The 25,620-nt window shown below is 38.2% G+C and overlaps 1 protein-coding gene across 3 annotated transcripts in view; it reads left to right on the forward strand.

The window, feature by feature from the left end:
* FOCAD (focadhesin) overlaps positions 1-25,620 on the forward strand; it is a 381,816-nt gene that overhangs the window by 163,661 nt on the left and 192,535 nt on the right. For all 3 annotated transcript variants that reach the window (XM_078153058.1, XM_020973967.2, XM_020973969.1), the window contains exon 15: positions 914-1,040. In XM_078153058.1, coding sequence (XP_078009184.1) covers positions 914-1,040 — 127 coding nt within the window. The remainder of the gene's footprint in view (positions 1-913; positions 1,041-25,620) is intronic.

The following is a 25,620-nucleotide window of genomic DNA, read 5'->3' on the forward strand; positions in this document are numbered from 1 at the left end:
GATCATCCTTATTTTTTCTAAGTTCAGAGCCTTGAAACTGATGTATTAGACTGTAGTCACAAATTATTTTACTCACTCTACCTTAATGTCTTATTATTTAATTATCTGTAATTATGGGGATTTTATCAGGGAAGGAATTGTTTGTGGCTGATAACTAAAAAGAAAATGGCCTGGAATTGTTACTGATATTCTGTGCTTTTAAAAACTAGACATGGAGGAATCAGGGAGATGACTTCTCTTCTCTATAACTAAATAAAGTAAGAGTGGTTGACATTCCTTCCCCCTTCCCTCACATAACAAAATTACACTTAGTGACATTCCATTTTTCAACAGCTTATTTTCTTTCCTGTGCTGTTAAAAATATGTGTGTGTGTGGGGAGAATAAATTAGATACTATTTAAAACTAATTATAATTCTATAATTTAATAGTCTGCCATCATGAATGTTTTCAAATTCCTCTAAGACAGAAGTAGGACCTGGCAGTGATGTATGCTGTAAGATCTCACGACTATTTTGTCTTCCTCTAGATGCTCTACTACCCCCCAAAACAGGAAGTTGGCCTTAATTGAAAAAGTATAACCCCAGGTAAAAGAGGCATAGCTTTACCTACTCTGGTCCCATCTTCCTCTCTCGTCCTAGACTTTTGTCTGAGTTAATTGGAGTCTAAAATTGCCTTTTCTTTTTTGTAAAATATTTTCACAGCCAAAACCAGTGTGAAAAATTAGGATGGAAGCAGGTAAGATGTTAATAGAAGAGGAGTCTGTGCCAATTTTTAGGAAAGGCAAAGTGGATTAAGCACAGATGTGATGAAGCAGTCTTTGCAGCATTAATGCTTGTCATTATATGCAGAAGGCATGTGAGTATTAACACTGATTCATTTTCCTTTTTTCTTTTTCCCATGATTTTTCAATAGACCATATCAGCATGGGGCAGATATGTTGGCAGCCATTTCACAGGTGTTGAATGAATGCACAAAGCCCGATCAAGCTACTCCAGCAGCCTTAGTATTGCAAGGTCTTCATGCACTCTGTCAAGCCGAGGTAGGCTTCTTTTGAGTTGTTTTGGGGAACTTTGTAGAATAGAGTACTTGGGCAGAGAAATCTTTCTTTCTTTCTTTCTTTCTTTTTTTTTTTGTGAAGCAGTTGGGGTTCAGTGACTTGCCCAGGGTTACACAGCTAGTGAGTGTCATGTTTCTGAGGCTGGATTTGAACTCAGGTCCTCCTGACTCCTGGGCTAGCACTCTATCCACTGTGCTGCCTAGTTGCCCCCTAGAGAGGTGTTTCTTAGGTTACCCTTTCAGAAAGGTGAACAAACCCACTTCGCAATGACTTTTTAGTACACAATAGAGAAAAAGGGATCATTTATTAATGATCATTTCATGATTTAAGTTTTTCAGAGACTCTTGTATGATTTCATTTTTGCCTTATAACAGTCTTACAAGATAGATTCTTTCAGGTATGATTTTCCCTACAGAATAGAGGTAACAATGAGGTTTTGGAGAGTTTAAGTGACACCTCCTGCCATAGCTAGTAAGAGTTGGCAGTGGGATTTAAACCTTCCTGACTCCAAGTAAAGCCCTTAATCTGTGCTGCCTGTTGATGTGGCTTTTCTTCAAGTTTCCAGATTCTGCTGGCCCTCGATGGAAGACTAGGCATCAGATCCAAAGATAACGACGGACTACATCCTCTTGTTCTGTTGTTCCTTCCTTCTTCTTTCCGTGTTCTTTTTGTAAGGTTACAATGGAAACTTTTGTTGAGAGTACTTTTAATGAATTCACTTCAGATACTGGTTAATCCTAGCATAGGCATTAGTGATCAGTGGAAGGGAAATGTGGACTGAACCAGGATCAGTTTTACATCCAGGAAAAATTGTTAATTCCTTGAAGATAAGCAGAGTATCTGTGCTCTTCTAGAGATGTGATGGGAGACATGAGTCACTGTTAGACCTAGGATTTTAAATCGGATTCTAAAGTTTTGTTGCTGGAAACCTCTGCAGGGCTCTTCCAGGTGCTACAGATGGCCAGCACAGTCTCTCCCTGAATGCAGAAAGTCACAACCAAACCACATAAATTTTATACATTGATTTTACAAAAGCATTTAATACTCTGAGAAGATCTTTATTGACTTTTGGAAGTGATCATCCAGCTTGAGTACCCTGAAAAAGTCACTGAAATCCTGATGTTTTTCCTCAGTTACATGACTGATTAAAATAGTGGATGACTTTGCCATCATCAATAGAGTTTAATGGGAATTTTGTAAAATAATCACCTTCATTCTTTCAACATGAATGTTGGAGGAGAGCCAAATTTTAGATAAGATCTTTTCCCTCAAAGCCTTATTCTGTTTCCTCACAGAGTTGTCAGGTGACTTGAGATTTTCAGTGGCTGTGGCTGCAAAGTTAGTAGATGGAAAGCCTGAGTTGGAAGAATTTTAAATATGGACTAGTGATGGACTATGTTTCCATCAGTTGAGGTGATAGATTTGAGGCTAATTTGAGGCTCATTAAATTTGTGGAACCTCATTGGGTAATTTTTTTTTCAGTTAGAATTCATAAAAACTACTGAAGCACAGAGGGATTGCTATCTACATTGATTAAGAATTATATACATTTGAGTAGAGTAAACATGAAGGAGTATATACTAGTATATACTTTGAAGAAATTATAGATCTTTGAAGTACTTTGAATTACAGAGTTGAGTGAAGTTTAAGAAGGAGTGTTGTTATGGAGTAGAGGGAAGCCTAGGAAACTGTATGGAGGAGGTGGCATTTAAAGGATAGGGTCTCAGAGCAAGAAGATGAATGCTAGATCAGAAGGGTCCAGTTCTCCAATATTCCCCTGAAAATAAGGCTGCAAATACAGTAAATAATGACAAAAAGACAAAAAATTACTCCAAAATATCTCATAAGAAAATCACTTCACGTAAAAAGAAAAGAAGAAAAAAAGCTACAATAATACAAATAAGTATTATGCAATAAAAGTCTGAAGTGGTGACATTAGAGGAAATACCAATGAATTATCATCAGCAGTGCTTCTAAAAATGAAGCTGTTCATTGCAAGAATTATTATCATGGTTTACACTAAAGGAAATTTTAATTTGGTGCCAATGGGAAGGAACTGACAGGAGTGAAAAAATTAAAAAAGTATGATACAACTTAACTTGATATTTTTGTGCATAATTTTAATACAGCCTGTATTTACTGAGAGATAAAATTGATCAGCTTCAAGACAAATTAGCAGAAAAATATAAAATAGAAGCTAAAACTATCATTATGTAACTGGAAGAAAATCTGACGATCAGTTCATGGATTTAGAGTTTAACAAGTCCTTGGAGGTTGTCTAGTACGAGAGGAAGCTGAAGTCTGTGGAAGTCAAATACCTTGTTGCCTCACACAAATAATTAGAGCAAGTCTGGATTCTAATTAGTCCTCCAGTTCCACTGTATCTTGCTGCCTCTAATGACCTTACCAGTAACTGGAGTTATTAAGAGTACGGAACTTAGAAAGCTAATTCAAAAGTTATTACCCTCCCTGAGAAGGAAAAGTGAAAAAAGAGAATCTGAGCACTGTATTTCAGGAACTCAAAGGACAAAATTTTCTACAGTTATGGAAAGAGTGAGAGAAATCCACGAGATATCAAGAGTTATGAACATGAGTTTCATCTCTAACAGGCATGTTCTTATAAGTTGTGCTGTTTGACAGTGACATAGAATTGATTTTGCAGTCAGCCAAGAAGATAAATATCATGTAATTGTACAGGCTTTTTAGTCCAAAAGTGAAGAATTGTAGATAATGCTGGAATGGACCATGACAAAAGATAGTCTTTTAAGACTTCACAAAAATTCTTGGACTTGCAAATCAACTGTGTAGAACTGCTAGGTAAACTCTTAAGTAAACTTTAAAGTTATGAATGTACTCAGTGAAAATTTTGTTCAAGGATAGCAGTTTAATAATAAGTTGTTTAGATTAGGGTTTCTTAAACTTTTTACATTCCTGACCTTTTCAGTGCTTTTTAAACTGTGGCTGTGGTCATGACCCACAGTTTCAGAAGTGCTGGATTATTATTTTGGTCATCTCAGGGTAACCACTTTGGGAGTGGACAAGAAGATAATAGACGTATTGATATGACTAAATATCATCACTCAATACTACCCCATTGTCATCAACTTATAGTGAGAGCAATGTAATGGTAGTTTTGGCTAGATTAACAAATATACAAATCTGTCTAGCTTAACAAACAAAGTGTAAACTTTATAAAGGGAGATATTGGTTGGATAAAAGTTGAAAACATTATTTTCAATAATAATTAAAGGATATAAATAAGCTTAAACTAGTGCGGATAAATTTCCATTAAAAAATAGAACATTTATAAATATTTGATACCTCAAATAGATATGTAATCTTTTGAGTTTAAGAATTACTTCCATAGATACAGATCTATGCTGCAGTCTAGGGGTGTTGGGAATCCCAAGGCCAAAAGATACAGGTCCTGCCTCAAAAGAATTCAACTCAAGCCTTGTTTCAGTCAGACAAGGTTTATTAAAACACGGTTTGAGGTGGGCAGAATTTTAAGAATCTGTACGAATGGCCACATTTTAAGAATCTGATCACTTTAATGGAGGCAAGATGGACCTTTTATTCAGAAAGACTCTGGGAATGTCTGGATATGATCTAAGAGTTGCCAAGTAGTCTGGGGAGACTGGAAGGTAACAGAGAAGGGGTCTAGATGGAATTAAGAGTGGGAAGTAGCCATGGCTGATCCAGAGGTAACAGGCAATGAAGAGCTGGGCTAGGTTACAGGTAAAAGAGAGTTGGAGATTGGAGCACGGTCAAAGCCACAATGCAAGGACAGTTGAAAGGATTATACTGAGATGAGCCTCAGGCAAATGCCTGGGACCTGGGTCTTGTGGGAAAGTCCAGGGCCTTTTAGGGGTCCATCATTAGCAACCCATCCAGGCCTGATTACCTTTGTAACTCTTTCCATGTACTCCCAGAAGTTAGCCACATAGTACCTTCCCAGAGTTCTGGAGTTCTTCCCAATTTCCTCCTGATATCACGAGAGTACCAGTGGAACATTTTGTCCATCTATCTGGGTGCTCTCTTTCTGTCTTCCCTGTACCCCAATGTCCCATCTTTTCTTTCTGTCATACAATTCCTTGATGACATCCTTTACTCCTGTTCTTTCTTGGTTCCTTAATGGTTAGATATTGGTGCCTATCATTTATTGTCAGTTATTATTGTTCATTTACTGTGTTTTGTGTGATACCCATCTTTAATGCTTCAGAGGGAATGGTATTTCAAATTTCACTGGCGTATGGCAACACTGATAAAATGTTTGTGTTGAAAAGATGAGCTTTGCTATTATCAGAGGGTTGAGGCCAATACAAGTACTTTGCAATTCCCCAAAAGGAATCCAGATGCACCTGTTTGTGCATGAGAAAGAGATCTGTAATCATGCAAAAGAGTTTGGCCTTTCCATCCACATAGGAATGCCAAAATGGATGAAATGTGTCTATTGCCTAGATTTCAACATGCATCTAAATGAGTATTCCATAGAACTTGTCCAAAAATATAAATATTTAAGATAGTACAGGTGGTCAGAAAGATAGACCAAGAGTTGAAAAGGAGGTGTGCAGGATTGGTGAATATTTTATGTTGATTAAATTTTTTATACAGTTACTAATATAAGAGGGATACAAGGGATACTTGATTACCCGTATCATAAATGAAGAAAAAGGGTGGGGGAGAAAAAGGAGGGAGTGAAGATAATCCCAGAACAATACTTTTTTCATATAGTGCAGAGGCCAGAATTAGAAAATTTTGAAAAAGAAATTATATAATTTGAAAATTTCAGTGAAAAATCAATAATAATAATATCTAGCTGTTATGTAGCTTTTTTATGTTTGTAAAGCAATAGTTATATCATTTGATCCTCACAATGTTGTGAAGTAGGTGCTCACTACTTATCCTTATTGTACAGATGAAGAAACTGAGGCTCAGACAGGTTATGTAAGTTGGCCACAGTCACGTAATAAGTGCATCTGAAATAGATTTTGAATCAGGTATTCTTGATATATAAACTATATAAACTAGCCACCTACATTGGGGTATGTGTGGATGTGAGAGGATTGATATTAGATTAGTATTAGTATAATCTTTGCTCATAAGGTAAGTTATGTAATATGAGCTTATGCATATATGCTCAGAATACTCAGAATAATATAATACTCAGCAACCACATAGTCTAACCTGTACCTGACTAAACATCCCCTTTGTGACTTCCTAAAAAGTGGTCATCAAAGTTCTGCTAGAACAACTTCAATAAAAGAAATTAAGTGCAATACTTATGAATATAATATGGATATTATAATGTATATTAAGAATATAAATGGATTTTAATTTTCCTATAAAAAGAAGAAATCTTTGTGGAACAGATTGAAAATTCTGTTTTGCAGGATCTTATCTAAGGGAAGCACACTGAAGACATAGACACAAATATTTAAAATAAGTGGATAGAATAAAATTTATTGTGTTTCACCAGAATCTAGAAGATCATGAGTTGTGCAGGTGATGATGGAAAAAATTGGAATCAAATTGGAAACCATTAAGAGATTTCCATATAAATCTAAGCATATACTAAATAACAGTGTCATTGAAAAAACATCAGTATTAAATGTATACTTACCTAACAGCATTTTAGGGAAAGAAGTTACTTGAACTTTATTTAAAAAGCTATAAACAGAAAAACAGTAATATCTGAAAAGGAGACTTAAGCCGCCTCTAGTAAAGTAATGCAGCAAATTTTAGATTAAGAAAAACAAAGAGCTCCAATAGAATGCTGAATAAATTGAATTTAAGTGTATGATAAGAACTAAAATAGTTTGGAATACAGTTTTTATTAAGAATTATTCATACCAGCTTTATATCATTATGTTAATGTTAACTTTTGTTTATACAAGCAACCATACCCTAGAGCATAACGAATGTCGATTCTGAAATTCAGAAAATGTAAATACCGCTTTTATAGACATATACTGCAGCATTCAATGATCAGTCTCCTTTCAGGGTACAGAGCACAGTAACACCATACTTATGAAAACTTCTTTACTAGAGTTTACTGAAACTGCTCGGCACCCTTTCTCTTGACACTGTGTGTCTGCCAGTGAGCACATGAACTATCAAGCAGTTATCTTTTGTTGTTGTTGTTGTTGGTCAGCCATATTCCCAGTATCCTTTATATCAGTTTCTCATTGGTTGTGTGTTGCAGCCTGCTAATGTTCACCATGTTTTTGTCTATTGCTCTTTGAATGATCATCAATTTCACTTCTTCAGAGAATATAGACTTGTAGCTATGTATTGTCACTGGAAAAAATATTGATATTAAAGAGCTAGACATTTCTTTTAGAAAAGCTTAGGGCTGTTATAAGAATCAAGCAATATAGCTTGTTATCCTTTCCCTGTTCAATTCTGGACCCATAGCACTATAAATATTAATAAAAACATATGTGATCAATAGATACAAAGCTAAATAGAAACCTGAAATATGAAATACTAAAATTGCTTAGGTCAAAGACCAAATTATGCAAACAATGTGAGTTATATTAAATGTAATGACAACATTAATGCAACATATAAATATTTATGGGTTTGAGTTTAAGCAATTCAGGAGCCAGTTTATATCTCTGAATGTTGTGTTAATGAGAGAGAAGATTAATAAATTGAATTTACAGTTTAAAAATTAGAAATTAAACAAATTAACACACTAAATCAGCATAAAATAACAAACCTTCAAAAGATGAGATATTAATAAAATTAAGCAATACTGTTAACAAACATATATCTGTACCAAAATATTATTAATTACTGTATTTGTAATTGCTTGCTTCTAGTTTTTTGCTGTGTATTTAGTGTTTGGGGCTTGGTTAAATAAATTATGGCATATAAATATCACATGGTATTATTGTGCTCTAAAAATGACAAATGCGAACAATTCAAAGAAGTATAGAATTTATATAAAGTGGTACAGAATGAAGAAAGCAGAACTCAAATAACAAAATACACTAATGACAATCATGGAGTTGAAAGCAGCAATAGTGGCAGCAAGATTCAGCTAAGTACACAAAAAAGCAGTTGGAGGGTCATGGAGAATAGGGTGATTTTGAGTCTCCATTACTAAAGATAGGATGTGCATGTTTTGCATGTTCTTGCATTTTTAAACAATGTGCAAATGAAAGTTTTATGATTATATTTGCAGTTTTTAAGGTATGCTAGGAATGGTATATATAATAAGAGATAAGACAACTTTATCATTTGGGTTTTGCTTAAAGTCTTGTTATAAGGGAAATAAGAGGAGTATTCAGAAAGATTGTAGTGTAATCCAAGACAATTAAAAAAAATATCTATCTCTCTCTCTATATATAGAAATATAGATATTTTTTTTTGGCTAGGCAGTGGGGTTAGGTGCCTTGCCCAGGTTCACACCCCTGGTGTTGTTATGTGTCTGAGGTCGGGTCCTCCAGAATCCAGGGCCAATGCTCTATCCACTGTGCCACCTAGTTGCCCCAATTAAAAATATTTTTAAAAAGACTTGAACTTAGGTAAAGGTAGTGAGAGAGTGAATTTTTAGCATAATAGCAGCATAAGCAAAAGGGTAGGGATAGCTTATCAGAGGGTCTAGTTTAACTACAATGTCGTAAAAAAAAAATCAGGGAAAAAGTAATATGAGATAATCCTGGCAATATAGGGTGCTGTCAGATATCAGGAGCCTTGGCTGGTGGGAAAAGAGAGTTTGAATTTTACTCACCAAGCTTAAAGGGAGCCAGTGAAAATGTTTGAGTGAGTGATAAGATTTATCAAATTCATTACCAGATTTATTCAAATAAAGATTTTTTCAGACATTGTCAAAAAGGATTGACTGGATGATGCAATAGGGTGGAAACAGTAATTCAGAACTTATACTAGTTTGCTGGCATTGGAAATAGAGAAAAATGGATTGATGTGAGAGATGTTGTAGAGATGGAATCTGCAGAAATGCCACTTTTTTGGATGATTGTGTAACTCATTTGGAGGTGACTGACAGATTGTGTTCAGCTTATAAACATAGGAGATAGAATATGGCGGATACAGTGACAGAAATAGCCAAGTTGGGAAGAGGAGCAGGTAATGGTGACTAAGTGCAATTTTGTACTCCTGGTAGGACATACAGGTAGATTTTTCCTGTAAGTAGCTGGAGAAATGTGTCTGGAGTAGAAGTCAAAACTAGAGATTTAGGAGATATCTGATTAGAGATGGTAGATGAAGCTGTGAGACTTATAATATTGCCATTTGAGAACATATGAAGAGACAAGAATGATAAAGACAGACCCTTGGGGAATGCACATTTTAAGAGATTAGGAAAGAACAAAAAAAGACAGAAAAATCAATCAGACAAGTGAGCGAACTAGGAAGGTATATTCTTTTTGAAGGGAAGAGAAAGCATAACCTAGAGAATACAATAATTTAGTGAAGAATGGCAAAAACTTCAGAGATAAAAGTAGATATAGACTGAAAAAAATTACCATTATTTATGTATATTGATTTGGGGCTTATTGGCTGTCTTGTATAAAACAGTTTCAGTAAAGTAATGGGAGTGAAATTTTGTTGGTAAAGGACTTTGGCAGTGAGTGATAGATAAGGGATAGTTAGACAGACCTAAAAAAGATCATGAGAAGACTTTTGGCAGATGGGAATGAGAAACGATGCATAAGAGTGAGGACATGGCTGCTGAAACAAAGTGCTAGAGAAAGTGAGAATGGATGGAGTTATATGTATAAGCAGAAAGATTAAACTTTAGCCATCACTCTTAGAAGGGATAATTCCTATACAGTCCTAGAGAAGGAGTAAAGAGGAGGGTAATGGTGTGAAGTTTTGAGGGATAGAAGCCTGTGGCCAAGAATATCTGTTAGTCCTGATCTCTTCATTGACCTAGGAAACTAGGTTATCAGCTGTGTGGGGGTTTGGGAGGCAATTTCGAGTCAGAAGAGATAAAGCAAGGATTGAAACATTCCTTGTGGGAAAAAAGGGGTAGGCAGCTATTTGGAGGACAGCAGAAAACTTACCAGGTATTATTGGGAGCCCAGCTCCCAGTTAGATCATCTCATTTTTTAATTGATGAAATATCATTGATACTGTGATTTTCTTCAGAGATACTCAGGAACCTTGGATCACAAATGGAGTAATTGAATGGTGGATGATTTCTGTAGATGAGGATTTGTAGGTCCAGAATGGCAAAGGATTTTAAGTGTAGAGGCTAGTAAAACACGAAAATAGCCAACCAACTATGGGATCAGGGCTCGGTATGAAAGCAAATGGAGTTGGAGTGGGGATGGTGAGTAAGAATTAGAATTTTTTTTTCCATTTAATAGTATTTTTTTTCAATTACATATAGAGATAGTTTTCAACATTCACTTTTATAAGATTTTGAGTTCCAAATTTTTTTTCTCCCTCCCTCCTCTCCCCCCTCTCCAAGACGGCAAGCAATCTGATATAGGCTGTCCATGTTCAATCCTATTAGATATAGTTCCACAGTAGTTATCTTGTGAAGAAAGAATCAGAAGGAAAGGGAAAAACCACAAGAACTGTATTTCCCTCTGTCCTATTCTGCTCCTCTCCCCCCGTTTGTTCTTTTCTCTCTCTTCTTTCACCCTGTGCCTCCTCAAAAGTGTTTTGCTTCTGATTACCCCCTCCTGCAATCTGCTTCTTACCCCTACCCCTGTTTCTCTCATCGTCTTTCCCTTCTACTTTTCTGTAGGGTAAGATAGTTTCTAAACCCAATTTTGTGTGTATGTTATTCTGTCTTTTAGTCAATTCTGATGAGAGTAAGGTTCATTCACTCCCCTTCACTTCCCTCTTCTTCCCCTCCACTGTAAAAGCTTTTTCTTGCCTCTTTTATGTGAAATAATTTACCCCATTATACCTCTCCCTTTCTCTTTCTCCCAGTACATTCCTCTCTCAACCCCTAATTTTACTTTTTAGATATCATGCCTTCATATTTAACTCACACCTGTGACTTCTGTCTATATGTACTCCTTCTAAGTACCCTGATACTCTGCTCTTTTCATTAAGAATGCTTGAAAGTCCTTTATCTCATTTAATGTCTACATTTTCCCCTGAAGGATTCTACTTGGTTTTGCTGGGTAGGTGATTCTTGGTTGTAATCCTAGTTCCTTTGCATTCCACGGTATCATATCTCAAGCCTTTAATGTAGAAGCTGCTAAATCTTGTGTTATCTTGACTCTGGCTCCACCGTACTTGAATTGTTTTTTTCTGACTGTTTGCAATATTTTCTCCTTGACCTGGGAACTCTGAAATTTGGCTATAATTTTCTTGGGAGCTTTTCTTTTGGGATCTCTTTTTTGGAGGTGATTGGTAGATTCTTTAATTTCTGTTTTACCCTCTGGTTCTAGAATATCAGGGCAGTCTTCCTTGGTAGTTTCTGGAAAGATGATGTTTAGGCTCTTTTTTTTGATCATAGCTTTCTGATAGTCCAGTCATTTTTAAATTATCTCTCCTGGATCTATTTTCCAGGTCAGTTGTTTTTTGTAATAAGATATTTTACATTGTCTTCTATTTTTTTCATTCTTTTGGTTTTGTTTTAGTGTTTCTTGATTTCTCATAAAGTCATTAGCTTCCATTCGCTCCATTCTAATTTTTAGGTAATTATTTTCTCCAGGAAGCTTTTGGACCTCCTTTTCCATTTGGCCAGTTCTGCTTTTTAAGACATTTTTCTCCTCATTGGCTTTTTGGACCTCTTTTTACCATTTGGCCTAGTCTCTTTTTTAAGGTGTTATTTTCTTCAGTATTTTTTTTGGGTCTCCTTTAGCAAGCTGTTGACTTGTTTTTCATGATTTTCTTGATTTTTCATGATTTTCTTCCATCACTTCCATCACTCTCATTTCTCTTCCCAATTTCTCTTCTACCTTTCTTATTTTTTTCAAAAAAAATTTTCAGACCCTCTTTGAGCTCTTCCATGGCCTTAATGAGGATGGAATCTGGAGCCCTAAAAGGAAAAGACCATGTCTTTGGGATTTGGACCCTAGAGCCTTTAAACCCGGATCTCTGGTGTTTGCCAGAGGCACCTGTCCAATCCTAGTCAATAATCTTTTAACTGCCCTTTGGCTCTCAGGCTACATAACTCCCTCAGTTATCTGCACCTGGCCCACCCAAGGCTACTTGCCACTCCTTAATCCCATCTAGATCTTTCCACAGTCTTTCTGTATAAAAATATCCATCTTACTCTCATTAAATGCGCAGATTCTTAGAATGTAGCCCCCTTGTATTGGCTTACTAGGAGTCTGGCCCACTTCTGTTGGTGTTATAATAAAGTCACTACTTTGACTGAAAGGAAGCTTGAGTGGTTGAAATGTTTCAAGGCAGACTCCCACCCTGTACCCTTGTATTTCGGGGTTCCCAGCATCCCCAGACTGCAACAACCTGAGACCATTCATATTTTTCTTGGAGGCTTTGAATTTAGGAGCTTTGACTTTGTTGTCTTCTTCTGAGTGAATGTTTTGATCTTCTTTGTCACCATAATAACTTTCTGTAGTCGTAATTTTTTTTCCATTGTTTGCTCATTTCCCCAGCTTATTATTTGACTTTTAACTCTTTGTTAAAGTAGGGCTCTGCTTCCAAGGTGGAGGGTGCACTGTCCCAAGCTTCAGGGATTTTGTGCAGCAGTTTTCAGAGATACTTCTAGAGACCTGTAAGTTTTTGGTTCTTCCAAGTGGTATCATCTCAAAAGAGATGTTTACTACTCTCCTGGTCTGTGCTGTGGTCTGTGAGAGACCACAAGCACTCTTTTCTGTTCTGGAACTGTGAAGAGGATTCCCCCTCTACTGTGGCTGCAAGCTCTGCTATGTTAGTGCTCCTTCTTGCCCTGGGTCTGCCATTCAGGAGTGCAACCTGGATCTGAGTATCACAGCAACAGAGTCCTTCCTTAGTGCTACCAAAAAGACCACTGTAATCTCCTTCTGACCAGTTGTTTGACCCCCTTACTGTCTGGGCTGAGCACTCTGGAAGCAGCCACTGCCACTGCTGACTCAGTCACTCCCAAGGCCTGCTTCTGTTTTGCTGGGGGGACTGTGCTTATGTGTCCTGCACTGGACTGCACTCTACTCCCACCCAGGTGGAGTAGCCCCTTCCTGCTGACCTTCTGAGTTGTCCTTGGAGTCTGTGGGCTGAGAAGTCTGGAAACCACTACTGCTGCCACTGATTCAGTCCCCTGAGGTCTGCTCTGAGGTTTGCTGGGGCCCAGTCTATGCTGGTGTGGTCTATGCTGGACTGTGCTCCTCTGTCATGCTGGTGCAACAGACCTTTCCTGTCGACCTTCTAAGTTATCTTGGGCTGGAAATTTATTTCACTCTGTCCTTTTTTGGGTTCTCCTGCTCTATATTTTGTTTAGAGTCATTTTTTAAAGGTAGCTGGAGGTTGGGGGAGAGCTCAGGCAGATCCCTGCCTTTACTCTGCCATCTTGGTTCTCCCCAGGGCCTGGAAGTCTTAAAGAAGAAGAATATATTTTGTGAGAACAAGGGGGTTGGTAGAAGGATATAGGGTTGTGATTGGACAGTGTAATTTTACAATTTAAGATCTTAGACATAATGCTCCTGCCAGAAATTGTAAGGCCTAGTAGGTGACCATTCAGTTATATAGAGGACATGACTATACTTGAGAAGTCAAGGTTTTAGGGTCATCATCAATTTGAATATTTAGGAATATATAACAGAGACAGTAAGGTGTTACTATCTTAACTAAAGTACAAAGATGTATCAACACTTATTTATCTCTTACTAGTGATGAAAAAATTCTTCAGTCAAACTTGATGTAAATAGAGAGTGTTGAGGCAGGAGGTAGGTCTGAGGAATGTAGACTTTAGCAATTGAGAGCATAACCTGCTATGGATAAGTATGGCCTTTGAAGGAGCTCACTCTTGACTTTTGTTGGGAATTTTCTCTCACTTGTCACCATTACCCTCCTACCCCAGAGTCCAGTCAGTGATGGCATCTTCTACTAGTGCTGCTTTCCTAACAGGAGATACTGTGAATGAAGAGCAGTCATTTTACTGTGTGCCAAGCACGGGCATTCAAATACAAACAGAAAGAAAGACATGCCCTCAAGTGGCTTACATTGTGATGGGGGAAGACAGCACATTAAAAAGAGCTGAGGAGGGGTGGGATACACACTGTTGGGGCATAATGGAGAAAGTCCTGTGTAGATGAGGCATCAGTGTACTTAGAGAGGAATAAAAACACAGTTGTCCTGGGCCTGCTCCTTATCTTGGAGATTCTGGGATAAACCAGTCCCTCACGAGGTTAGACTTCACATGTGGAGAAAGCTTCCAATGTGGCATGTAATCTAGGGGTAGAGTGATTTAAGTTGAAGAGTTTTCTGTAGCATGGTAGAGAAAAAAGTTTTATGGTCATGAGTTATTAGTGTGCCCTGGAGAGGGATAACGATTTAGGAAGGAGGCACAAAGATCCCACAAGTTTGAAATTCCCAGCAGAGATGCTATGCTCAGAGAGAGCAGTGTGAGAACCCTATGAGAAAGACATTGGTGTCCTAAAAGTGTTAGAGGCATGACTTGTTGTGGCCACATGTGTGTGCCTCTCTACTAGTATACTCTGTCTTTGTGCCCACTTTTCCCATTGATGCTGTATGTATTTGTGGGAAGTTGTGCCCCCAGCTATATAGGGCTGAGGTGTTTTGCTAGTGGTCTTACAGTGCATCTCATCAAATATCTTTTCTTTGATTTAATTGTGTCCTTTGGCTGACCATTAAAGGTAAATGCACAGGTAGGGGTTTGCTAACTGTAGTTTTAGAAGTATGGTCACTAGACTACCTTGATCCTAGGGTGGCCATCTCCCTTGGGCTCAAGTTGGGGAATAGTTTCATGGGATCATTATATTAGTAGCCTCCTGACTGGTGTTCTTGATCTGTATTCTTTTCTGTCTCCAATCCATCCTTCATACTATTGCCTTAATAATCTTCCTAATGCAACACTAGGATTGTGTCACTCTTTTTTTTTCCCCCTCAAAAAATATTCTGCAGCTCCCCGTTGCCTGCTGAATCAAATGCAAGTTACTGATATTGTCATCCAAGGCCCCCACAGTCTTTTCTATGCTGATCTTTTTGGCATTATTTCATAATTTTCTCCTTTACAAATGCTCTGTGTTCTAGCTAGACCAAAATAGGTGCTGCTCTTCATTCTCATCTTATCCTGTAATGTCCCTATGCTTTTGCCATATATGTCTCTAGTGCTTCTACTGGACCTCCCCACTTTCTTCTGTTCTTGAATTTTTTTTTAAACTTCCTTTAAGGTCTAGTTCTAGAGTGCCTTCTTTCATAAAACCTGCACTAATCCATCCAGTTTTTCCTAAAACTTCTTACAGAATTGGGTTTCTGAGGTGGAGCCAAGGTGGGGGAGTGAAAGCAGTGACCTGCTTGAGCTCTCCCCCAAACCCCTCCAGATACCTGCAAAAAATGGCTCTAAACAAATTCTAGAGCAATAGAACCCACAAAAAGAGTGAAACAAATTTCCAGCCCAGGACGACCTGCAGGAAAAGTCTGTCACACCAGGCGGGGAGAGGAGCACAGTTCAGCATGGGCCTCACAAAGACAGGGCCTCAGTGAACCTGGAGCAGCCCCCCTCAGGGGACTGAATCATCATGGGCAGCTGTGGCAGTTTCCAGACTTCTTAACCCAGGTCTGTCACTGTGGTGAGAGAAGAACTCAGTCCATCCCAGGTCCTGGTACAGCCCCAGTCCCTGCGTAGGCCTGGGGCTGTGGCTGCTTCCGGAGCTCTTGGCCCACAGACAGTGGAGGGGATCGAGTGGCTGATCAGAGGGGGCTTGCAGGGATCTCTTTGTTGGCACCGAGGCAGGATTCTCTTGCTTTGCCCGGGCTTGGATGTGGTCCTGGGGCAAGGAGGAGCATTGGCATGATTGTAGCTTGTAGTGGCAGTGAACAAAGAATCCTCCTCATAGTTCCAAGGCAGAAAAGAGTGCTTGTGGTCACTCACAGACCAGAGCACAGGCCAGGAAAGGGGTAAACACCTCACCTTTGATCATACCACTTTGGGAAAACTGAAAACTTACAGATCCCTAGAAATAGCTCTGAAAACAGCTGCACAAAACCCCCAAAGTTTGAGACAGTACATTCTCCACACTGGAAGCAGACCCCTACCTTAACAAAGATTTTAAAAGTCAAATAATTGACTGGGCTCATGAGCAAACAGCACAAAAAAGTCAGATGATAGATTCTTACTTTGGTAAAAAGGAAGACATGACTACTGTGGAAATGTTTTGCATTACTGCACATGTATAACCTATATCAGATTGCTTGCCATCTCAATGAGGGTGGGTGGAGAGGGAGGAAGGGAGAGAATTTGGAACCCAAAGCTTTAAAAACAAATGTCAAAAATTGTTTTTACATGCAGCTGGGAAATAAGATATACAGGCAATGGATTATAGAAATCTATTCTGCCATACAGGAAAATAGAAGGGAAACGGGATAAGAGAAGGGGCGGGTATGATAGAAGAGAGGTCAGATCGGAGGAAGGGATATTCAGAATGCACGCTGTCTGGGGTGGGGGGCGGGAAGAGAATAGGAGAAAATTTGGAACTCAAAATCTTGTGAAAATGAATGTTGAAAACTAAAAATAAGTAATTTTTTGGGAAAGTTGACTTTCTCTTCTTCAAGGTTTTTTTTTTAAATTGTTGTTGTTGTTGTTGTTGTTGTTTTTTGGGCTAGGCAATGGGGTTAAGTAATTTGCCCAGGGTCACATAGCTAGTAAGTATTATGTGTCTGAGGCTAGATTTGAACTCAGGTCCTCCTGAATCCAGGGCTGGTGCTCTATCCACTGCGCCACCTAGCTTGCCCCCTATTTTATTGATTCTTAAGGGACTTTGCTCAATATAATTTACTGTAATATTATTTAGAAATGACTAAAGCACTGTGCTCTGGAGTTACCTGTGCTGACTATATGAATGTGTAATTTTGGTATTGACATTCTTCTACATCTGTTTAGTAATGGATAACTTAAGGTACATTAAAAAAAATCTTAAGCGCTTTGTTCCTATCTGAGTTTCAAAGATTATTGTAGATCTTCCTATATTGTTTGATGTCTCTGAGGCATTGTGTGTGTGTGTGTGTGTGTGTGTGTGTGTGTGTGTGTGTGTGTGTTCGTGAATCTGCTGTATGTAATGTGTGTGGAGTTGTAAAATTCTGGACTAATCTTTTGTTTTTTTGCCAACATGATTTCAACAGAAGCCAGCATACTTTCTATGGGGCCATTTATTCTGGTCTCTAATTGATATCATGTGTGAAGCATTGTATGTAGGCCAAGTGAGTTTCAAGAATGAAATGTTCAGTGTAGTTTCTAATCTGTTTCCCAGCAGTTTCTGGAAATAATGTGTGTCTCCACCTTACTTTTTTTTTTTTTAACTCTCTCTATCTCCTTATGTCTTTGGCCTTGGACTGCTAAATTGAAGAAGCAAAGCAGGAGAACATCCTAAATAAGAAAATTTTGTGGATAAAAAATTATATTAATCTAACTTTATAAAGAAATTGTTATTATGCTAAGCAATACACATAAAATTGATACATTATAAGAAGTAGATTTTTATAGGATTTCATCTGCTCTTTGAAAGTAATGTCCACAAGCCAGAAAATTTTTTTTGCCTACATCGTTTTTCTTTCTTTTCTTCTCTTTGTCCCTCATCCTTTTAGAGATCATAATAGGAATGTTCGTTTGTCCTTGGCTCATATCAGAGAAACCTACAAATGTTGTTGCTTAATCGTTTACCAGCATCACAAATGAGAAATTTAAAGGAAAGCTAATGGCCAGTTGCTAACTCCACGAAGGGTGATACTTCCCAAGTTCTTCCTTGCAAACAGAAAGACTGGTTCTGGGTATCCTAGCGTAGTACAGTGAGGAATGTAAATAAAAGTTTTTATTTAAAGTTTCTTGGACTTTGGGCAATGTGAAAATGTGTTTCTTAGGGTCAGTCTTTTGCTTTGCTTTAGGAATTGGTAGATTTCATTTAGAATGGAAAGAATTTCCATTTGTCCAGTGTGGGTATTGTCTCCTTAAATTCCAAACCAAAGATTTGCAGTTTTCCAGTGAGAAAAACAGTGTACTTTCATTCATTTCTCTCTCCCTTTTACATTTCAGTGGCCTCATCTTTTCTTGCCACTTTTGATTTTCTTATTTTTTTAGGCCCTAATTACAGAAGGTTGTACTGAAGACTCTCCACTGTATACTTTAGTGCTCTTAGCTTCACAGGTCAGATGTTACACAAAACAAACAAAAGCTGTATAGGAGGGTGTTTTATGTTGTCTCTGTTTGCCTGCAGAAGAGCTTCTTTTCTAAGAGATGCCTCATTTATCACTCTAGAGCCTTTTACCTAAATGGCTCTTAATACCTGTATGTGGGGATCCTGGAAAATTAGTACCTCCATTTATGAATTTTTCTTGCAGGGCAATTTACCAAAAGCATATAAAGTGACAGGGGAGCCTGCATGTTCTGTTCTTTTTTCCCTTCCCCCAATAGCATTTCTCTGTAGATGACATTTTGAAAGTGTTGTCTATGTGAGACAAGCAAAATGCTTCCAATCACTTGAAAGCCACTAGAAATGTTTCATGGTGATATGTCTGTCTCCATTTGACCCTGACATTTACTGAAATTGCATGAAAAAACCTTATTTTTCTCATGCAAGATGTTTAATTTGCATTTTGGGACTGTTCACATAGCTTGCCTATCCCCTCTGGCTCCCCAATGTTTATTTTGCATTGTTTATTTTGCCCTCCTATTGGAGAATGTGACTTGCTACTTGGTTATGATGCCTATAGAACCTTAAGAAAAAGGTTTTTTAGGGCAAAAATCAGGAAGTTGGATTTATGTATTTCCATTGTCTAGACCATTGGGTCTCAAACTACTTTGTTCATAGCACAGGGCTGTTGTTTGCCGCGAGTACTTGTATCACAGGGAACATTTGAGTTGACATTAGTACTTAGACTCAGAAGACTTGAGTGTGCCCATATGATTGTTCTCTACAATGTGCAGAAGACACCTATATGTGACTGGAAATGTAAGTTCCACACTTACATTCCATACTTTACAAAGCAACGTATGCTAGTGGGCTGTAGTTGGAATTACTGTTGTCGATGCCATCTTTAAACTCCTTCAATCTCTATTTCCTTCATCTCAACTTCTTTGAGCTTGGTATTTGAAAGATCCATGTGTAAGCTACTTAAGATTAGGGACTTAGTGATCATTATGCCACCCCCAGTACTCAATAGAGCACTCAATAAATGTTTGTTGAATGAATAGATGAATGACAAACTGGAGTTCATGTTGCTAAGGAACCCTGCCGACTTTTAGAAGTAGGCATTGTATTCATTCCTTTTTTTTTTCTTTACAAAAATATTTATATGAAATCCTGTATTAGTTTGACAAATCATTATTTTCCTCAGCTCCTTGAAGAATCTAATTTCATATTAGGTCCAGCTGAGTCAGCTTATCCTACTTTATTGGGTAGTGCTAAACTGAGTCTTCTTTATTTAAAATGCCCATTTATATGCTATTCTTGAATACTTTATTGCTTTCTTCTTGACCCTCACATATATAAAATAGATTTTTCAGTGAACTGTGTTAAGATAGAAATTGACTAAGTTGTGATGAGAAGTAAATTTCCTTTTATTCTACTTAAGGACATAATTTTTCCTCAGTGTAGTTTCTTTTCATCTTGTAAATTCTTTAGTGTAGCGGTAAGAGCATGGAACTAGGAGTCAGACCACCTGGGTTCAAGGCCCAGCTCTGTCACTCACTAGTTCTTTGACCCTCCCTTTTTAGACTTCAGTTGTCTTCTTATCTATAAAATGAGGGAGCTCTCATTTCTAAAGTTGGTTTTAGCTCTCAGAACTTATGAGCCTGGGAATCATTGTCCTTTGTTAGCTCAGTTTTCTGTGCCAGTTTATATTTATAATCAATCAATCAGTCAAGGAAAACGCATTCATGAAATGCTTCCTATATGCCAAGCACTGTGTGATAAGCACCAGGGAACAAAACATGGATGACAGTTTCTGCTTTCAAGAAGCTCATATCCTATTTGGGGTAGACAGTGTGGCTAGGAGGGGACAACTACATGAAAAGGTATGGTTGGTCCTGTGGGTTGAATGGCAGAGCCCATTAGGGTGCACTGGTCAGGTCAGATGACATTGTCCAGGAATCTGGGTGTTTTGAGGCAAGATAGAATGTAGAATCTGGTTAACCAGATAGTGTTGTAGGTGCCAGATGGCAAGACTTGGTGGTCTTCTTTCTTACCAAAGTGATTACAGTTTGTAACTCTGTTCATCCGAGTGATATAAGTGGCTATGGCTGCCTAGCAAAGCAGAAACTTGGAGATATCTGGCTTACCAGTGTTGGGGAAGGGAGGAGTGGGGAAGGGAGGAGTGATCCCGAGGTTTGGGATTTGGGGACTCTGGGTTTCCTCTCTGAGGGCTGACTTGGTTCCCTGAGCTCAGAGATGGACTGTATTTGCTCTCTAATCAATCACCTTTTACCCTTTCTTCTGCCACTATTGTAGCTAGATACCCAAGTGTGGCATCCACTCTTTCTTTCTTAACCCTGTCCACCACATGGAGGAGGGACACCCAAGAATAGTTTTTCTAAGATTTATTTACTAAGGGATAAAAGATAATACAAATTAGAAACTAGCCTACCAGTGTAAGACACCTAGAAATATAGGAAAAACAAACAAGCAAACAAACAAAACTACCCACTCTCAAACTGCCTGATACTAAACTTCTAAATTATTCTTGCTAGCTAGAGCTTCCAAAGTCTGGCTTGATTCATGTTTGCCTTGGGCCAGGAAGCATCCATCTTCATTGGGGAATCTGAACAGAATGAGGTTTTTTACACCAGAAAATCTTCACGGTGATTTAGAAGTCACCCAATTGGATCAAGCTCATCTGCCTATTCTATAGTCTGCTCTCAGCCAACACCAGGCCCCCATATTACATGGCAAGCATGAGGGCATTGTATTCATATTTTGGCTAAATCACTGGCTATCTAATTTGTCTTCAAATCCAGAAATGAATTAATGAGTGAACAACAAGGAAATAAAAAAATAAATAAATTCTCTTTGGAATTTGACTTCCAACTTTGTCCTTCACTGGAAACTTCTTTCTCCAAAGTTACCAGTGATATCTTAACTGCCAAATCCAGGGGCCTTTTCTCAGTTCTCATTCTTCTTGACCTCTCAGCAGCATTTGACACTGTTGACTACCCTCTCATCGTGGATATTTAATCCTCTAGGGTTTTGCAACTTGGTATTCTGTTGCCTGATTGTTCCTTCTCAGTCTCCTTTCCTGGATCCCTATCACTCCTGCTCCCTAACTGGGTGTACTCCCAGGTTTTGTCTAGGACTCTCTTCTCTTTTTTCTCTTTATACTCTCTCTCTCAATGGGTGACATTGTCAGCACTCATGGATTTAACTGTTAACTCTATGAAGATGATTCTCAGATATGTAAATCAAGCCCTAATTTGGTCTGCGCCCCCCCCGCCTTAGTTCTAGTGTGAGGATGTTGTATCCATATTTCTGCTGAATCACTGGCTATCTAATTTGTCTCCTAATCCAGAAATCAGTGTCAGCAACTAGCATTTGGACATTTCATACCAGATGTCCCATTTAGGCATTCCATACTCAGAATGTCCAGAAAACCTCATTATCTTTTGCTCCCCAAACCCACCTCTCTTCTGAATTTCCTTGTTTCTTTTGAGGGTACCACATTTTGTTCAGTTAGGTTCTCAGCCTCAGCATCATTCTCAACTCCTCAGTCTGTCTTTCCACTTATCGAATCACAGTTTCTAGATTTTGTCATTTCTAGTTCCACAACATTTCATACCTGTCCCCCTCCTCCAGCTTTCACCTCACTTCTTTCCATGGCATTGATATCTCTTCACAGCCTTCCCCTAACTTATGTTTGAAGCCTTACTGTACATTACTGCCCTTCATGGATATCTGGCTAAATTGACTTTCTCATATAGAATAGCATTCCATTTTCTGTCTCTATTGCTAGAATGCACTCCAATTTCTCCGATTCTTAGATGCCCTCATTTCCTTCAAAATTCTGCTCAAGCATTACCTTCTACTGAAGTGTTCTTTTGATTCTCATAGCTACTAATGTTGCATCCCCATCACCTTGTATTTATTTGATACACATACATATATGTTTTATACATACATGCATAGTACGTAAATACATATGTACCTTCATATGTGTTGTCTCCCTTGATTGAATGTAAGCTCCCTGAGGGCAGGGTCTGTTTCATTCTTATTCTTGTAGCCCTAGTGATACTTAATAAATGCTTGTTGATGTATTAATTCTAATAAGCTAAAAACAGTATGCAACACAACTCTGAAGATACTCAGTGAAGGTCTTCTGTGTCACTCAAATTTTGTTAGCTATAGTTTGTTTATTAATTATTGCTTAGTAATTAATTGGAAGACCTGATGGGACAGCTATCTGAAAATAAGAATGGAATACACCGAGTAAGTATGTGGGCATCAGGAAAGGGAAGAAGAGGCACTGCCAAAGAAGGTGGGAGAGTGCGAAAGGCAAACTTTGCCTTTTAAATAACTTTGCTTAGGTATGGCCCAGTCCGTGCTATTCCCTTGTATCCCCTTCTATCCGTGATCCTTTTATTTGAGACTCTTAGAAGTTAGTACCTTTTTTTTTAAGCAGTTGGGGTTAAGTGACTTGCCCAGGGTCACACAGTTAGTAAGTGTCAAGTGTTTGGTCCGAGGTCACATTTGAACTCAGGTCCTCCTGACTTCAGGGCTGGTGCTCTATCCACTGCGCCACCTAGCTGCCTCCAAAGTTAGTACCTTTAACAGATCAGAAAGTTCTATCTGCTTTCATGCTTCTTGTATATTTGTGTATATCTAAGGTGTCAGACACTGCCTACAGTACTCTAAAACCAGATTAAAATGCAAATGGGAAATATTTTACAAAATAAAAATACAGTAGGACATAAATAATGTTAATATGTTCTAAGTTAACCTACAGCCATCAGGGATCCGTAGTCATGGTTGAGTAGTGCCCTTTTTTATTTGAGTGTGACACACTGTGACAAAGTTGAAGGCGATTTATAGTCTATTCTGTCATTCCAAAGCCTCTTTTTATAAAGATGGAAGAATGTTCTGCAAATGAACATTTTATCAAATTTCTGCTCCTAGTGGACTCCAGTGTTTGTGATAATGGATGATCTGATGTTATGGTTAAACTGAAGTTTTTATACCTGTATTTAAATGGTTGTTATGTTGGCCAGTAATGAATTATGATATTTCTGAAGGGATTCTGTTACCAGTGGTTCTTAGGGAGGAGAGGTATATGACTATGTTTCAGTTGTATAATGGAGTATTCTGTCTAGAAAATTTAAAAAAATTAACCCTGATTTGCGATTTTATTGGTAAACAATTTCCAGTGAGGTAACTCCCTCTACCAATGCAAGTGGGAACTTTCTCTGCAACAAATCATGTTAGATTAACCTGAGAGGTTAAATGATTTACACAGGATCATATGGCCACCATGTGTCAGAAAGTGGACCAGGACCCAGGCCTTCCAGACACCAGAGCCAGCTCATTATCTGCTTTGCCATGTTCCCTTAAATAAATGTTGAAAAGGAGAAAAAAAAACAACCACCTTACAGTACATCAAAAGATGAAAACAAATATACCAAAGTACACCAAAGAAGGCCCTCCCAGAAACTTGAGCTTGGGATTGCTGGAGTGCTGAACTATCTCATTCTCCTCCCCTGTCCCTCCCCGCTCCCCAGTTTATCAGCTGTGATTCTATAATGGGAAAAATTAATAGGCGTCTCAGAATCATGAAGAAAAGCTCTTTCATCTTTCTCAGTTCCAAGAGTGTGCTGTATTTTCAAAGAAGAGCATTGTATAATTGAGTAATAGATATCTAGGATAGGGCATTTCCTGGGGATTCATGACCGGCTGGAAGAGTTCACTTGAGGCCATTTGTCACAGCCAGTGTTTTCCCTGGAAATGCCCTATGCCAGGGGTGTGTGTGTGTGTGTGTGTGTGTGTTTGTGTTTAAGTGCTATTCTTACTTTATATATTTATTTATTTTTAGAATTAAAAGGGGAAAGTAACTTTCCTTGTTCTTCCCCCCACCCTACCCCCCATTCCTTCTATACTGCCCTAACCCTTTCATTGTCCATGGGTCTCCTTCAGAACACCATGGGGGGCAGGGGGCGATTTTTCAATGGGGCGCTGGCTGGGTGAGAATGTTTTAAGGGAGTTAGTGCCTTGTAAAAAGCAGCCAAGTGCAACTCTAGTTTTTGTTAAGGCACTTTTTTAGGGTTATAAAAATCATTTATTATGGAAATGTAATCCATTGCTACATGGCCAGTTTCCCCAGCTGTATACAGTAATGTTTCTGTCACCAGCTGTGGCTTCAGTATTTATTACGTTCTGGAAAACTTTTGCCTTTGTTTTGTTTGTGGGGGCCTTTGAGGGTGGCCCTTTTGTGTGACTTTGCAAGTCTGTGTGTTAAATCTGATTTGTAATCCACCAGAGAATGGACTTTCTTTTCTCCTGTACTGTGACTAGAGGTTATTTGTAGTTGAGATGTGTTTTAATTTCTGTGTCATCCTTCTCATATTCGTAGACATGAAAGTGCTCTTCTTAAGGCTTTTCAAATCTCTTTCATTGCTAAGTCCTTTATACATTGCACAGGAATTGTTTTCAGTTGAGACCTTGCACCTCATCCTTGTTTTAAACTTCAGAAAGAAAAAAGTGTTTAGTGTAAGGTGTATATTTTTATAAATGCTCACCCCGTCCTCATTTCTTGCATTAAAAATGAAAACCTATTGGTAAGTATTTTGGAGGAGAAAGACTTTGAGTTTCCAAGATAGAACTTAACTTGCATATGGATTTTCTCACAGAGGATTGAATGAGTAATCTATGCTTAGAAGCAAAAATACTTTTGAAAGAATTTAAACAGAAAAGGTAGAGGCAAGTGACTTTGACTTCTCACTATTCTTTAATTACTTGTTTGTACTTTAAAAAGCACAGTGAGGTCATGTAAAGTTGAGTGGTATTCTGGAAACTGATAATAGAAATATTTTCAGATGAATGTACTGAAATTCTTCTTTTATCTCTGTTTCTCCTTTTTACCCCTCTTATAGACCTTGTGGTCTCTGGTACTTTGGAACCCCAACTTTTGAAGCTGTTCCCTTAATGGATGACTAAATGGAAGGCAGTTTCTCTCTTTAGCACAAATCACATTTATGTTGGTTTTAAAGAATGGCAGCAAGAATAGTTTTCGTACTTGAACTGGAATAATTATCTCAGTGGGTTATTAGGCAGTAATCTGATTGGACCATCTGCTTATGATGGAAAAATGCTTGTGTGAGTGCTCTGGGTCAACATGAACACTGTTCAGGGTTTCCAGCAGTGAGTTTCCGGATCTCAATCACTTGCTGAAGGCATTCTTTAAAAGATCAAACGGAGACGGACACTGGGAGGATTTTAATTATGCCAGTTAACATCAGAGGAGCCAGGGTCTGTGG

The sequence above is a fragment of the Phascolarctos cinereus genome, unplaced genomic scaffold (assembly GCF_003287225.1).
Source record: "Phascolarctos cinereus isolate Bilbo 61053 unplaced genomic scaffold, phaCin_HiC Scaffold_4;HRSCAF=312, whole genome shotgun sequence".
NCBI classification, from domain to species: domain Eukaryota; kingdom Metazoa; phylum Chordata; class Mammalia; order Diprotodontia; family Phascolarctidae; genus Phascolarctos; species Phascolarctos cinereus.